General features: G+C 49.1%; 1 protein-coding gene across 8 annotated transcripts in view; it reads right to left on the reverse strand.

The window, feature by feature from the left end:
* The window catches only part of Txnrd2 (thioredoxin reductase 2), a 79,542-nt gene that overhangs the window by 13,155 nt on the left and 49,633 nt on the right, over positions 1 to 16,754 (reverse strand). For 6 of the 8 annotated variants that reach the window (XM_048343505.1, XM_048343503.1, XM_048343500.1 and 3 more), the window contains exons 9-11: positions 16,366 to 16,385; positions 15,539 to 15,630; positions 12,633 to 12,807 (exon numbers count right to left, since the gene is read on the reverse strand). In XM_048343505.1, coding sequence (XP_048199462.1) covers positions 12,633 to 12,807; positions 15,539 to 15,630; positions 16,366 to 16,385 — 287 coding nt within the window. Of the gene's footprint in view, positions 1 to 8,018; positions 9,203 to 12,632; positions 12,808 to 15,538; positions 15,631 to 16,365; positions 16,386 to 16,754 lie in introns of those variants that run through there. The other 2 variants (XM_048343508.1, XM_048343507.1) reach the window with 2 other exon arrangements.

Consider the following 16,754-nt stretch of genomic DNA (forward strand, 5'->3'; position numbering starts at 1 on the left):
TTGAACCCAGGGCCTCATGTATACGAGGCAAGCACTCGTCACTAGGCCATATCCCCAGCCCCTCCATGAGACTCTTATCTCCAATTAACTACCAAAAAGCCCCAAATGGAGCTCAAAGTGGTAGAACATTAACCTTGAACACAAAAGCTCAGGCCCTGAGTTCAAGCCCCAGGATTGGCAAAAAAACAAAAAAAAAGTGTATATTATTTTAAGTCTGACAATACAGAGGGCTGAAGCCTCTGCCCCAGGACAAGGGGCTGAGAACCTCCTAAATCAAGATGCAAATGCCTTCTCTGCCAATTGGGGTGAGGCCCTGGGAAACTGGGGCTAGTCTGGATACCAAGATCAGCCATGGCCACTCTATCCTCTTCAAGCATTAGGCCCTACCCCTCTCCCTGAAGCCTCTTCCTTCCCTGACATGTTTTCTTTGCTCCATCAGGCCCTGAACATGAACAGGTCTCTCCTGGTTGGGCCTTGGGTCCCTGCCGGACCCAGTGGTTGGTCAGCCAGTAAGGGACCAAGCTAGACATGAGGTTCACATAGAGACTCTCCTGCTGCTCTGTCCCCCTGGCCACAGGCCACTGAAGGCCCAGGGGCCTGACCTTCAGCAAGAAGAGTCCCTGTGCTCCCGAGGCTGATGCAAGGGACCTCAGGGATAGATCAGGCAGGCAAGAGGAGACTACTGTGTGTGGAGCAGGATACCTGCCTTGAGAGGGGAGGACGCACACACGACCCACACATGAGCTCGAGCACATAGATGATTCCAGAAGGAATGTGAAAAGATAAAAGCAGTACTCCATAGATACAGAAAGGGGAAGAAGAAGTGACAGGGACAGAAGTACAAACAAGACTGCCTTAAACACACCTGTGACACCTTGGCTTTTGTGTTTCTGGTCTTGGGGCTTGAACTCAGGGCTGGGCTCTGTCCCTGAGCCTCTCTGTGCTCAAGGCTAGCACTCTATCACTTGAACCACAGAACCACTTCTGCATTTTTCTGTTTATGTGGTACTGAGGAATCGAACCCAGAGCTTCATGCATGTTAGGCAAGCACTCTACCACTAAGCCACATTTCCCAGCCCCAGCTTTAAAAAATTCCTATGCATTGTTTAAATATTCAAAAAATAAAGTTACATTAACACAGGGAAAGGATTTCTAAAAATCAGAAACAACCTAAAACCAATAAACCCAACTGCAGGTGACATCAGTGACAAAGCAATCCTCCCTCAGTGTCTTCACAACTGAGTCCAGGATTCCCAAGGAGTCCAGAGATGCGCAAGTGTTTTATAGAAAATACCACAGCATCTGCATATAACCTTACACATACACTTCTTCTATATACTTGAAGTCATCTCTAGACTTCAGTATGAATACAATGTCAATGCTAGGTAAGTGGTGATTATTTAAGGAACAGCAACAAGGGAAAGAAGGTACATGGTCAGCACAGGGCAATCAAAAAAAATTTCCATCAGGTACTAGTGGCATACGCCTGTAATCCTAACTCAAGAGGCTGAGATCAGAGGATCATGGCTCAAAGCCATTCTGAGCAGGAAAGTCTGTAAGATTCTCATTGCCAATGATCCAGCAAAAGGCCCGAAGTACAGTGTGGCTCAAATGGTAGAGTTCCAGCCTTGAGTGAAAAAGCCAAGAGATGGTGGTCAGACACTGAGTTCAAGCCTCAGTACCAGCACATACACAGTAAAAACAAAAACAAACAAAAACCCCTACAAAGAAACAACAAAAAACCTAACCATTGTTGATGGAATCCATGGATACAGAGGACTGACAGGTTTAGAAGATAGTAGAGGAGGCCACATTTTTGTTTTGTGGTTGTGTTATCTGAACTCAGGGGCTTAAATTTGCTAGGCAGGACTTCTACCATGGGAAGCTACACCCCCAGTCCTTTTTGACTTATATTTCATATAGTCTCACTTCTTGCCTGAGGCAGGATTGCCACAACAATCTTCCAGCCTCTGCCTCCTGTGTAGTTACCATGACAGACTGTATGGTACCATACATGGCTTACTTTGTTGAGAAGGGGGTCTTGTTAACTTTGGGGGGGGCAGACTATCCTCAAACTATAATCTTTCCAATCTTTGCCTCTCTAGTAGCTGGGATTACAGCTGTGAACACCACACCTAGAAAAATCCATGTTTCATGAGGCACCCTTAGGGGATTGTATCTTAATAGAAGAGTTGCAAATAAGTCTAGGTGTTACTCAAAGATGATAGCTACAACCCTGTAATGTCAAGTTTGAATTGGAAATTCATGGTTTCCTTTCTTTTCTAAAGCTCTGAGCTTTGACTGCAAAGGAGATCTAGCGGCAAAAATGCTCTCTAGATCATTGAGCTTTCTAGATGTTTCCCGTTGAGAGGATCAGGTTCTGTAGAGCCTAGAAAGAGTATGGTATGAGCTGTTGATAGCATAGCCAGGTATTGTGGTGCACCCCTGTGGTCCCAACTGGCCTCAGCTTGAGGCCAACCTGGGCAGTTAGCACCAGACTCTGTCTGAAAAACAAGAAGCAAAAGTGAAATTAATTAACTAATCAGTTAATTATTTTTTAAGCTGGGGTCTGGCAGTTCGAGCCTGTAATCTAATTAGTCATGAGGCTGAGGTCTGAGGAGCACAGCTCAAAGCCAGCCAGGGAAGAAAAGTCAGTGAAACTATTATCTCCAATTACTCACCAGAAGACTAGAAGTGGAGCTATGGCTCAAAGTGGTAGAGTGCTAGCCTTGAGCAGAAAAGTTCGTGTTAACTCCCAGGCCCTGAGTTCAAGCCCCAGGACCAACAGAGGGAAAAAAAACCAAACACACTTTTTTTTTTTAAAGAGCACAACAGAGCAGTTCATGCCATGTGAAAAGGCCACATGGTTCAGTCCCAATACTGTATATTTTGGGGTGTGGGGCATCTTGTTCATTGAGGCCCAGGTGGGCCCAGAACCTGGCCCTTCCCCACACAGCCCTTTCTGGGTGAGAATCCCTCCTCTCCTGGGCCCCCAGCCTCCACTTAAGTGCTTGCCACCCTCATGCTGTATCCCTCCTCTACATAGACTTTCCTGTGTCATGGTGAGCTCATTTTCCTCTCCTGCCAATAGGTTGTCGACACAGAAAGGCCTTGGCCCTGTGTCCCCATCAAGCCAGCAGGCAGTGGGTACCAGGAAAAAGGCATGCTGATCTAGAACCAGCAGCAAGAATACACAGGAGATCCCCTGGCCCCCACACCAGACTGCCAGCAATGGCGCTGAACAGGCAGGGCCAGCAGCCCGGTCTGCGGGCTGCTCCCTGCTGCAGGCCTCAGCTTATTCTCTTCAGCATGAACCCAGTGGCTACCCAGTCCCAGCTTTCACACCTCAGAGCCCAGGGAGAAGCTGGGCTGGGCAGTGTCTAAGCTATACCATGCTCATCCTGAGGCAGAGCTGGCCCATTGTGCTCTCAGTGCAAGGTCCCACAGGGGCTTCTAGTCCCTGGTGGCATCAACTCAGAGCCTGCAGGGAGGGCAGCATATGGACCTTATCACCACCCAGCTGTCAGTGAAGGCCCCTTCGACTTGAAGGCAGAGAGTGTGGCCTCACAAGGCAGCTCTCGGGCCAGCCTGGCCTCTGCTCTGAGGACTCAGGACAATGCCCTGCTGACAGCCTGCATCAAAGGCGTCCTTCACACCCCTCGGCAGCACGGACAAGCCAGTGCTCTGCATGCAATGGCCAGGAAGCGGGTGGCGCCCACCTGAACATCTGGCAGAAGAAGCCCGCATGAAAAGGAAACTTAGTCTCCAGCTGCTACCCTGGAGCAGGAAGTCAAAACACAGAGACTCAGCTAAGCCAAGTTTGCAGGAGGCTGGCTCCAGCCTCTTGGCGCTGCTCAGCCACAGGAACTGGGTGCCAGGCAGGCTGGCACCAGTTAGGATCAACCTAGACTCAAGCAGCTTGAGGCCACATCAGAGAGAGACACTAAGGCCCTTCGATGGGGCTGGAGCACTCAGGATGGGGCAAGGGTTCCTGTAGACTGGGGGACTGTCTCTCAGGTCCCTCCCAGGGGCTAGTGTGTCCAGCTTGCCATATCCCCTGCCTCCTGGTAATGGTCTTGTGCTGGAGCTAGAGCATCTGCAGCTGTGTCCCTGTCCAGTGCTGGCCACACTGTGTCCATACTCTCATGCATACCTAGTTCTGGAAGACCAAGAGCACTTCCTCACAAGCCCTGTGTTTACTATGGTAATTACAGGCATGGTGGGTACTGACCAAACCCCTGTATATCCTCTATTTCCTGAAGGAAATATACAGTCAACAGTAATACATTCTGGGGCTGAGGATGTGGCTTAGTGGTAGAGTGCTTGCCTAGCACGCATAAAGCCCTGGGTCCAATTCTTCAGTACCACATACACAGAAAAGCCGGAAGTGGCACTGTGGATCAAGTGGTAGAGTAAGAGCCTTGAACAAAAAAAGCTCAGTTTTGATGCATCTTTTACATTTATCTCCATGTTTAAATTCTAATATTTCCCTCCCTCCTAGGAGCGGCTTAATACTCTGTAGGGAAACCCTTTTCCCTGATGCTGAAAACAAGTATTTTTGAGAGAGCCACCCACCTGTACCTTCCAAGCCATGTGGTTTGAGGTCAGCTGACCCATCTACCCACTCTTCAAACCCAGAGTTGGACAAATGACTCAGAGCAGGCTAATGAGAGTACCCCCGCCCCCACTCCCAAGAAGATAGATTTGGGGGAAGGCCTGTGTGCCCAGAGAAAGGAATGGTGGCATTCTCCTTGGGACAAAAGCTGGATATTTGCTCTCCCTGGATTGGTAAGAGAGAAATATGAGCGTTTCAACCAGACTTGTGAAGATTCCAATCTTGCCACTGGACGGTACGGATGGACCTCACTTAGAGGAAGACAGAGCTGAGAGAGTACTAAGCGTGAGATCTGGCCACATGAAATGCTGGATTACGCCTGGATATGGTTTTGAAGTGTAATGTGCACATGTGAATACAGTGGTTGGTGTGCAGAGTGTTCTGAGAAACCTCCTGGGCCTATTCACATTTCCACACATATGGAATTTAGATGTAAAAAGCTTGGCTGCTCAACACCCAATTTAAAAATAAAATATCACCAACCTAGTTAAAATATTCTCTTTACTTTTTTTGGTCAGAGCTCCGTTTCAACCTCCTTCACATGGGGATCATTTCTTCTAATTCTCTACTATATAGTAATGTATATCAGATATAATTACATATACTATATCTGATATTAGATCTGACACTATACATTATCTATGAGTCATATTTAGGTATATCTTTCAAAAATTATATACAATGGTGTTGGTATATGTACTTTTGGCATTTTTTTTCACTTCTTGTTCTATTTGAGAAAACTGTTGATGTTCTGATGGATAGTTTCAGTTCACTCATTTTGTCAACTGTATAAAATGTTTTTTTACTGTGTGCCCCAATGTGAAGTATGTAGCTTATCTCCTATTTATAAATATATTATAAAAACCTACAGGTTGTTAAACTAAAATTTTCTGTGACCCAATAAATTCCTCTTTGTCTAGGCCAAAAAAGAAAGAAAGAAAGAAAGAAAGAAAGAAAGAAAGAAAGAAAGAAAGAAAGAAAGAAAGAAAGAGAAGAAGGAGCTCAGGGACGGTGCCCAGATCCTGAGTTCAAGCCCCAGGACTGGCAAAAGAAAAAGAAAAGAAAACTGTAATACATTCTGACGAATGTGTCATTAGGCAATTTAATAATTAAATCATTAAATAAACATCAGAGTGTATTTACACAAATCTAGATTATCATATACTCAAACTGCATGGTACATACATCTGGCTTGGTCTATTGCTTGAAGGCTAATTGATACAGTATGTTACAATGAATGCTATAGGAAACTGTAACACAATGGTATTTTTGTATCTAAATAGGTTTGCTTCCTTTCCACAGCACTACAAGGAGATGATGGTTGCTCTGTAATGTACAATAGGCAAGGCTTCTGTGCAAGAGCAATTTTTTCAGTTCCATGATAATCTTATGAGATCACTGTCACAGAGTTGGGCTATCATTGATTAAACCATCATGATACATCCACTTAAAAGTAATCTCAAGGGGCTGGGGATATAGCCTAGTGGCAAGAGTGCTTGCCTCGTATACATGAAGCCCTGGGTTCGATTCCCCAGCACCACATATACAGAAAATGGCCAGAAGTGGCACTGTGGCTCAAGTGGCAGAGTGCAAAAAGAACCCAGGGACAGTGCTCAGGCCCTGAGTCCAAGGCCCAGGACTGGCAAAAAAAAAAAAAAAAAGAAAAGAAAAGAAAAAAAGAAAATGAAAAGTTTTAAAAAAAATAAAAAATTTATTAAAAAAAAAAAAAAAGGAATCTTAAGCCAAGCACCAGTGGCTCAAGCCTGTAATCCTGGTTGCTCAGGAGGCTGAGATCTAAGGATCACAGTTCAAAACCAACCTGGGCAGGAAAGTCCCTGAGATTCTTATCTCCAATAAACTACTAAGAAAAAAAACAGAAACGGTGCTGTAGTTCACGTGGCAGAACACTAGCCTGAGCAAAAGCAGTTCAGGGATAGCACCCAGGCCCAGAGTTCAAGACCCAAGATGGGCAAAAAAAAAAAAAAAAAGTAACCTTAAGAGAAAATGTGAATATGAAACTAGGGGGCCTTCATGCTTGTGGTCAGAGCAGGGTCAAGTTTCTTTGCAGGTGCTGGGGCCACTCTGGTGTTGTAGACATCTCATTAGCTCAGGCTGGAAACTCAAAGAAGGTGGACAATAGGTCCATAGCTCCAGGCACTCCAGGCTCCTGCCCAAAGGGTATATGGTATAAGAAGTCTCCCACGCAGACCAACATGCCAGAGTCATCTCCCTGTGGCCTTATGCAAATACGAAGTCCACACTGCTCAGACAGTTTGGAGAGGATTGCATGTCTGTCGCTCTGTATGCTGCTGGCTCCAGGTTTCTTGTGTGGCTCTGACCTCACGGGCTTCGCTCTAGAACATCAAGCAGGGCTGTTTGCTAAGTGATGTGGAATGGCTTCCCCTAGGGCAGAACATTTGGTGTATCCCAAATCTCAGCTTCCTAGAGAGAAAACCTGGGGAGCTTGTTGTCTGTGTTAGCTTCGTTCCTCAAGGAGAGATGGCTAGGCTGAAGGGTGGGCACCAGCCATGTCAACGGATGGTTTACTCTTACACTGTGGCCTTCTTGGGGGGAAGGGGACAGCTCAAAACCTTTCTGGTTGTTTAATTTGCACTTCAGCAGTGGCTAGTAAAATGAAGAATTTTCTAGCCACAAGGAAATAACTCTATTTTCTCTTCTGAGAACTGCCATGAGTTACTTCCTCTGGCCCCAAGCTGGACCAGCCACCATGCCAGTCCAGGTGATCTTACCTCTAGAAGAGGCCAGAGAAGGCCACAGAGGCCAAAAGCCACCCAGAGAGCATCTCTCAGTCATTACAATCTGCTCTTCTGGGCACAGAGATGCACAGATAAGAGGCCGAGTACAGCATTGAGTCTGTCTCATCCACGATGGAAAACAAACATACCCTCCAATTTCATGCCTTCCTGGATCACATGTTCCCACCAGGGAAGGCCAATCCATGTAATGAGGTAAGATTTAAGTGCCAGCAGGAGCGGGCAGGGTGAGTGAGGGGCGGTGAGCCAGGGCATGAAAGAAGCGGACAGAAATGCAGCAGGAGGTGCAGAATTGCATGAGGTTGCACTTGCTGTGGCCTCCTAGCATGGAACTTCACAAAGGTCAATGTGAACAGCCTGGACAAATGTCTTAGGGTCACAAAGTCTCAACTGTCTTCAGGGCCAACCACTTCTACAGAGCCTGGCTTATTGCTTCCCTGCCTCAGTGTGGCACCTGGGAAGAGGCAGAGGATGGGCGTATCTTCAGAGGCTTGAATCAGATCCTTACATTTCTTTATTTTTATTCATCTTCTGCTCCTTTGTATGTATGTCTGTGGAGATTTGTGGTCAAACACTGAGCTACATGCCAGCCCTTCTTCCTCTCTCTCTCGCTCTCGCTCTTGCTCTCTTCTCCAAGCCCACTTACAGCTGTGAAGACCCTATGGGTGGGGCCAGCAAGGCCTTCAGCTTCTCCCCTACATCACAGCATCCAGAAGCGGGGACTGAACTGTCACTCGTGGCCTCCAGGGGGCGCCAGGTCTTGCGCTGCCTCTTCCCTTCACCAAACTCCAAACATTTCCACTTATAAAATCCCCAGCCTTGTGGGACTCCATTCTGTTTAGGCTCTGGCTCTCTCTTGGCTCCTGAGGGAGAGAGAGGTTCCACAGGCACTTTCGTGGCTGTGTTCATGGCACGGGTGGGCGGAGGCGGAGCCAGAGTCGAGTAAGGAAAGCCACCATGTAAACTCCAGCAAAAAGCACTGGGTGGAAGAACTCCAGGCTGCAGCCTGCCTGGGCCAATTTTTTTCTTTCCCCGGGGTTCTGACACTGTTCTCCTGGGGCACCTCTGCCTCTCTGGCTGTGGAGGTACAGTGCCTCCACTCTCCACAGTGCCAAGGACCCAGACTGGCTGGCTGCATTCACTCTTTCAGAGGCACAGAAGTGGACTTTCTGCACACACAGACAATAACAAGTTGTCTAAGACAATACCGAAGACGAGGAAATGGCCTCAGAGGCCAGCCAGGATGAGAATCAAACTGATTCTCCCCTCCGTTTCCACCTGTCACTCTGCCATTCCAACTTTCCAACATTTAAGATGACAGTGATGGCCGTCCAGGCCGTGGGCCCCACAGGTACAGAATGCTGGCTCTTCCCATGATGGGCAGGCCTCCCATGGCCCAGGGACAAACACATCAGCGCTTTTGTCATCTTTCCAAGAGGTCAGAGAACCATCCAGAGAAGTCCAGGATGCCAAGAAGCTCATGGCAATCTCGGCTCCAGCTTTTTCCTAGGCTGGAAAAAGGGGTGGGGTGGGGGTGCTACATATCCCTTCTTTAAAACCAAATCTAAGCTTACCTACACTAGACATGTCTACACAGGGGAGTTTGGGGGGGGGGGGTCTGTGGTGATGTCTACCCTGGTCTGACTCCCCAGAAAGCCCCGGATTCAGTTCAGGCCACAACTGGTTAACTCACTGGGTGAACTGGAGCCCGCGGCGGCCTGCAGGCTGACTGTCTTCACTCAGCGCTGTAATCGGCACATCTGCAGACAGGAAATCCTCCTCGCTGAGGTTCCCAGTCTATTATCTGAGACACCTGGTGTGGGCGGGTGATTCAGAGACAAACAATGAGGGGGCCCCCTGCACAGCAATTAACTGCTTTAACTGCTAATGTGTTTAATCCACTGCCTAGAGATCAAGGCTGGGCTGAGGAAGAGGCTGAGGCCCCCGGCTTCCCGAGTCTGGATGCCGAGGCACACCACATTCATGGTCCTCACCTAGTACAGGACACAGGGAGCCAGGAAGATCCATCGGTTGGTCCATCGTGTGCTACCAACCCCCTTCGGTGTGCGTGTGGCATTGGAGGAAGCAAGGGCATCCTTCCCTTTTCTGTGTTTAAACACCCTCCAAGCCTAGCTTGCTTGGACACAGTAGCTGCTCGGTTGGAAAGGCCAATCCAGGCAGATGTTAGTGGAGCCAGCGAGGCAGCCCCCAGGGTGTTTTATTTTAACCTCCCGGAGTAGGTCATCCTTTATTGCAAGTAGAAATCATGCTTGGTTAAGAGCTTATCAGGGCAAACCAGCAGAAAACATTCCCAGTTGTTAAACTGGGAAGTGGCTCCTGAATGTTTACAAAACCTGGTTCAGAGGAGGAGCGCAGTCAGCACATGCCCAAGCGCCCTCCCCACCACCCAGAAGGCGTGCCAGAAACCACTGCCGCCACTCTGCAGCCCTGGGGAAGCAAGGTCAAAGGCCAAGGGCTGCACAAAGCTCCCACCCCGGCATCAATCAAGCCAGGCAGACTGTCTGGGGGATGCTCTTTTTAATTTTTTTTTTAAATACAAAAAAAAAAAAAAGTCAGACTCCCTGTGGGGGAGGGCGGGCATGTGTAACATGGCAAATCTTCCTGGCAGAGGCCTCCCTTGTATCCTGCCAGAGACTGCCTGCAAGCTAGGAGGACCTGGGGCTTTCCAAGGCAGCCCTCTGCCATCGAATGGTATCTGGCTGCACAGACCACCCTTTAGTCCAAAAGCAAGCACTGGGGCTAGCATGGTGGTACATGCCTGTAACCCCAGTACTAAAGCAAGAAGACTGAGTTCAAGGCCAGCTTGAGCTACACAGCACAATCCAAACTAACCTGGACTACGTCGCCAAGACTCTGTCTCCAAAATCAAAACAAAACTGCTGGGCTCCAGCAGCTCATGGTTACATTCTCAGCTACAAATTCTGATGGCAACCCCTCTGGGCCAATCACTGCACACTCACTTCACTGAGAACCAGATGGGCCCCCTGAGAATGAACTAGGTAGGCTCTGAGCCCTGGTTTGAGCCCAAGGGCATGAAGAAGATCCCAGAAAACTGAAAATACTGGGAGGAAGCAGCAACATCACTATTCCTGCTGTCCTGGGTGTTCCTACCAGCAGTCTACAAGCTGCTAGGAGGCAGTCACATGGAGGTATGCTTCATATTACTTTCACCAGCAAAAGCCTTCAGCGCTCCTTAGATAGCCTATTCAGTGACTGTGGGGCCCTGGTCTCCCAGCAGGCCTGAGACCCAACAGCATCTAGGATCACTATTCTTCCCATTGGTCTTCAGGATGTCCTTCCCCAACCTTCCCATGCAGACAGTCACTGGGCATGGGTCTCCCTAGGCTGTGTCCACCCTTCCTCCCAGGGATCCCAGCCAAGCAAGTCATGTGTCTGGCAGCCCACTAGAAGTATCAGAAATCATGAACCGCCTGATGAGAACTTACCCCCCCCCTCCATTCTTGTGCTGGAAAGGGAACACAGAGCCTTTCTCTCTCTCTCAATCTCTCTCTCTTTCCTTGACAGTCCTGGGGCTTGAACTCAAGGCCTGGGCACTGTCCCTGAGCTTCTTTTGCTCAAGGCTAGCACTCTACCACTTAAGCCACAGCATCACTTCCAGCTTTTTCTGTTTATGCAGTACTGAGGAATTGAACCCAGGGCTTCACGCATGCTAGGCAAGCATTCTACCACTAAGCCACATTCCCAGCCCCTCTGTCATTTTTATAAGTTAAAAACAGTCCACTTGATAGCTTGTTCATAGCAACACAATTCACAACAGCCAAAAGATGGAAGCAACCCAAATGTCCATCAGCAGGTAAATGGATAAACAGAATTATTCAGCCTTTAAAAAGGAAGGAAATTCTAGCCGGGTGTTGGTGGCTCATGCCTAGCTGTTCAGGAGATTGAGATCTAAGGATGCAGGTTTGAAGCCAGCCCAGGGGGACAAATCTCAGAGATTCTTGTCTCCAATTAACCAGCGAAAAAAAAACAGAAATGTAGGTAAGGCTCAAATGATAGAGTACCAGCCTTGAGTGAAAAGTCAAGTAAAAGCTCAAGATCCTGAGTTCAAGTTCCAGTACTGGTACACACATACACACAGGTATATATACACAGGTACATATACACATACGCGTGCGCGCGAGCAAGGATTCTACAACATGGAAAAAAGTTGAGGACATTATAAGTTAAACAGTCCAAACATAAAAAGACAAATGCTGTATGAGTTGATTCACAGGAGAAGCTGGAGCCATCAGATTCCTACAAATGGAAAGTAGGACGGGGGTGCCGAGGGCAGGGTGCCTATGCAATGAAGGAGTTCCAGTGAGGGATGATGGGCTCTGGAGATGGGGGAACGCCATGGTGCACAATCATGTGCATATACTTAATGCCACTGAGATGTATACTTCCTGGTTCAAATGGCTAATTTGATTTTTTTATTTTGTCAATAGTGTTACTTGAATTCAGGGCCTAGGCTTCCCTGAGCTTTTTCACTCAAGGCTACCACTCTACCACTTGGAGCCACAGTGCCACTTCCAGTTTTCTGATGGTTAATTGGAGATAAGCGTCTCATGGACTTTTCCTGCCCAGGCTGGCTTTGAACCACAATCCTCAGATTTTAGCCTCCTGAGTAGCTAGGATTATACCTCTAGCATCTGGCTTACCACAATTTTTTAAAACCTAAAAAAGGTCTGTCATTTTTGTCTGAAAAATAACTAGCTTGAAGTAATAATAAAAAATGTCCAATTTGTTAAAGGAAAAAAATACATCAAGGTGTTAGCCTCAGGGAAATGTTGAGGATTTATGTACTTGATACCTTCTTTTGGGAGGATCAAACACAGCCTCATGTCCCCAGGTAGGTGCTCTACCACTTGAGCCACACCCGCAGCATGACACCTTACTGTGAAAGCCATCAAGGGATGGGGAAAGCAGAAGGCCTCGCTTGCCTTTCCTCAGTAAGAACACCCAGCTGTACCATCTGGTCTCCTCTCTAGTTTGTGCTTTCGGAATATCACAGGGCAATGGAGGAAGAAGCCAAGAGGTGCAATGAGCTGGAGATGACCAGCCATGGGTCCTGAGCCCATGAGCTTTACCCCAGGCAACCTGTCTGTAAGGAAGCTGAGGCAGGCAGCCGGCCCCAGGAAAGGAAGGATGGCCTGTGGTCTGTGGGTCTCTGTGAACCTCCAGGAACTAGAGCCAGTGGGTTGTGCTCATTGCACCCTTACCTATGGCCCAGAGGATGGTGTTGAAGGTGCCCACGCCCTCCTTTCCGGAGGCACGGTCCTCCCAGGTGGCCTGGAGTTGGCCATCAGGAAGCCTCTGCACACGAGATGGGACACAGCCCTTCAGGAACCGGGTGCCGTGGGACTCCATGTGCTCCGTGACCAAAGACGCCATTTGCTGCAAAGCACAGGAGAGCACAAGGTGAGGATGGGTGGCGGCCATGGGAGAGAGGTCCTAGCCCTGCTTTGCTCTCAAAGGCCCTGGCAGATGCCCAAGGGAGGTGGGCCCAGAGGAAAAGGTGGGTGTTCACCAGTCCTGTCTCAGGGTTCCCTCTCTTCCAGTGGTCCTGGGGACTGCACCAGAAAACAATTTGGCTCATTCCCACCTACAAATCCTCGGATCCTGACACCTTGGACCTGTAGGCTTCTCCCTAGACGTCAATTAAGGTTTCACTAAAACCAAAAGTAGCCAGGTGCTGATGGCTAACACCTGTATCCTAGCTACTCAGGAGGCTGTGATCTGAGAATTGTGGATCAAAGCCAGCCTGGGCAGGAAAAGTCTGTGAAATTCTTACCCCCAATTAACCACCAGAAAACCGGAACGTGGCACTGTGGCTCAAAGTGATAGGGCGCTAGCCTTAAGTGATAAAGCTCAGGGACAGCACTCAGGCCCTGAGTTTAAGCCCCATGACTGACAAAATTTTTTTTAAAAAAAATAGAAAATAGTAGTCCTCTGGCATCTTCCTGGGCAAGCTGACTCTGTCCCGTGTCATCGCGGGCAGAGGAACTGCTGTGCTGGCTGTGTGTCCCTGCTACACCCCTCTGGACCCTTGGTGGGCTCAGACGTTCAGGTCTCTGAGGGAAACTTTGGGGCCTGCTCAGCGCACAGACCCACACCACCTGGGTCTTTGTGCCAGGAGGATGTGCCTTCCTTAAGCTCCAGCTTGGGTCACTCAGCTCTTCCCTGAGACACAGCATTCACTCCTGTAGGCCCTGCTCTGCCTCTTTGGACCTCATCTTCATCTGCTGCCCTGCACATACTCCCCACAGCAGGAGGCTCTCAGGCTTCCAAGACCTGTGTTGGGATTGCAGGGGCTTGGGTTCTCTTGAGTAGAATGACAGCTGGGTGAAGCCACTTGCAGCTGTACAGGTGGAGACAGTGCCATGGACTGGCCAAGGTTTTAGCAGGTGGGATGGTAGAATGGGGCTGTGGAGAAGGCCAGCCTACTCCTTCCATCTTCAGGTGGTTTTGCTAAGCCTCTGTGAGCAGAGGTTCGGGCAGGAGCCAGGCACAGCTGTGCACCATGATGGATCTTCTTCCATGGGAATCATAGAATGCTGACGTCTCAACAATCCCAGCCCCACACTTTGGATTATATCATTAGGTTATATCATATTAGATTATATCATATATATTTATAATATTAGACTATATCATTTAGACTTTAATGAATTACCTTTTTTTTTTTTTGAGATGAGATCTCACAGTGCTTCACAGACTGGCCTTGAACTCCTGGGCTCAAGTATTTCCCCTGCTTCCATCTAAGAAGCTGGAACTAGCCAGGCACTGGTGGCTCATGCCTGTAATCCTAGCTACTCAGGAGGCTGAGGACTGAAAAATCACATTTGGAAGCTAGTCCAGGCAGGAAAGTCCATGAGACTCTTACCTCCAATTAACCATCAAAAAGCTAAAAGTGGAGCTGCTAGAGCACTAGCCTTGAGCAGAAAGGCTCAGGAACAGTGCCCAAGCCCTGAGTTCAAGCCTCAGGACTGGCAAAAAAATAAAATAAGAAAGGAAAAAAGCAAGTAAGCTGGGACTATAGGTATGCACCACTGTATACAACTTAGTGAGTGCATTTTCCTTGAATTTTAGTTACAAAAAAAATTTGCTAGGTACTGGTGGCTCATACCTGTCAACCTAGCTTCAGGAGGCTGAGATCTAAGGATCACAGTTCAAAGCCAACTAGGGCAGTAAAGTGTATGAGACTCTTAACGCCAATAAACTACACAGAAAAAACTAGAAGTGGTACTGTGGCTCAAGTGGTAGAGTGCTAGCCTTGAGCACAAAGAGGTTCAGGGACAGTACACAGGTCCTGAGTTCAAGCTCCAGAACTGGCAATTTTTTTTTAATTTTTAAAAAATACACAAAAACTCCCACAAAAAAAAACCCATCTCTGTCGCTCCTAATGCCAGGAGCTCATCTGGCTAAACACATGGTGTCTACACACCAGATGCAGATAAGAACCACTGCGTCCCTACCCCTGTTGTGCCTTTGAGCTCTAGCTACACAGATTACCCACCACCCAGAACCACAGGCTCCCCTCCAGCCCTCACTGGCCCTGTTGTTCCACAGCTAGCAGAACTTCCCAGGCCATGCTGAAGGCCCTTGGCACAGGCTGCCCACAGAAGAACTGCGTGCTCACCCTGGCATGCCGTTCTCAGCTCAGCCCACGGCAGGTGGCTGGTGCCGTGGTCTCTAAGGGCCATCTGGGGTCTGATGAATCTCTCTTCTACTCCCCTTGACAGATTCCCCACTCAGATCCCAGAGGGGCTTGGTAAGGAGAGAACAGGTAGTGGCGTCTTTGAGGTGGGGACCATGACCTATCATGCATGCCATCACTTACTAGAGGGACAACTAGAAGGACCGTGCCTTCCCGGCTGTCCCTGAACCTTGGTGTGCTCACAATCTCCCTGTGGTCAGATAGGACACATGTGCACACTCCACGCCACAACCCTTCCTTCCTTGCTCTGGCAAGAATTGGTTTGCATTCCCTACACAATCTCCTCCTTCCACTCTAGCCCTGTTTCTAGGGATGTAGTCTTCACTTAGCCCACATCTGCACCTGCCTGGAGCAAGAGCAAGTGGCTAGAAAGGAGTGTGACCCCCAGGGGAGTAGAATGGGAACTACCTGGTCGAAGCCGCGGAGAGGGACACTGCGCATCATGATGGTGGTGTCCAGTCCAATCCCTGTGAGGAAGCCAGCACACTCCAGGGCTACATCTGCAGGGCAGGCTAAGGAATCCCACCACGGTGTGACGTTAGGAGCAGAGGGACAAGACCTCAGGAGGCTCTGCTCCAGCAGCTCATGCCCCAGCACTTACAACCAAGCCCGGAGAAGACCCCCTGTGCCCAGCCCGAGGATCCTGCCAGTCCTAGCTTCAAGCCCTCTCAAGAGTACCCACAATGCAGGCTGTTCTCTGTCTCCACTGAGCTTCCTTCCTGCCTCCAGAGCTGGGCTTGCACCCTGGCCAGGTCTAGTTCGAGATGGAGAGCTTCTAGCCAAGCCCAGGGCAGAAGAGCCTTATGGGTAGAAGCCTTTGACCTGGGCTCTAACTAGAAGCTCCAGGACTTTCATCTTCCGTCAAACATCCTCTCTCCTGACCCTCGGGCCCCCTGGGGCTCCTCTCTTGACCCTCCTTGATCTGATGGCTCCTTTTGAAGAAACAAGGCTGGATCAGGGCTGCTTTCACGGGAGAACTGCTCAGCTGCCTCCTAGCCGGGTCAGCTGTTCCAGCTGTCTCAGTGTGGGGCCAGGAAGATCCTCCAGGAAGTCCTAGCCACAGGAGGTCAGCCTCAAATTGTCCTCTGGGCATAGGCTCTCGACCTCCAAGAGGCCCAGTAAATCCCTAGTCCAAAGCAGCAAAGCCCTTGCTGGGAGGGAGAGCAGTGTGGAGGAATTCTGGGCACTGTGCCTCCATGTCCCAAGATGGCCACCTCTATGCAAGCAAAGGATACAGCTGGCCCCAACCACCAATCTGTTAGAGAAAGGGACAGAGAGCAGCAGATGAGGTGAGTGCCTGCATGGCCCATAGTACCCAAGCTGTTACCCCAAAAGTGGGACAGACAAGGACCCTTCAGCCTTCCTGCCAGGCCTGCACTGTGCTAATGGGTGCCAAGGCACCCAACAACAAGCAGGTAGTTCCGAGTTACAAAGGCCACTTCCCAGAGGCTTTGGCTGTGAAATACAACCTGACAAACAGTATTATTGAACCAGCAAATTGCCTGGTGGTGAAGGGTGGGTAGTCATGACAAGTAGAACCTGTCCTGAGAAAGGCACAAGGTGGCAGTGGGAATTCAGGGACATGCTGAGAAATGTCCCTCCGCCAAAGCCCACGTGCTCCTTT

This window comes from Perognathus longimembris, chromosome 3 (genome assembly GCF_023159225.1).
Source record: "Perognathus longimembris pacificus isolate PPM17 chromosome 3, ASM2315922v1, whole genome shotgun sequence".
Taxonomy (NCBI): Eukaryota; Metazoa; Chordata; class Mammalia; order Rodentia; family Heteromyidae; genus Perognathus; species Perognathus longimembris.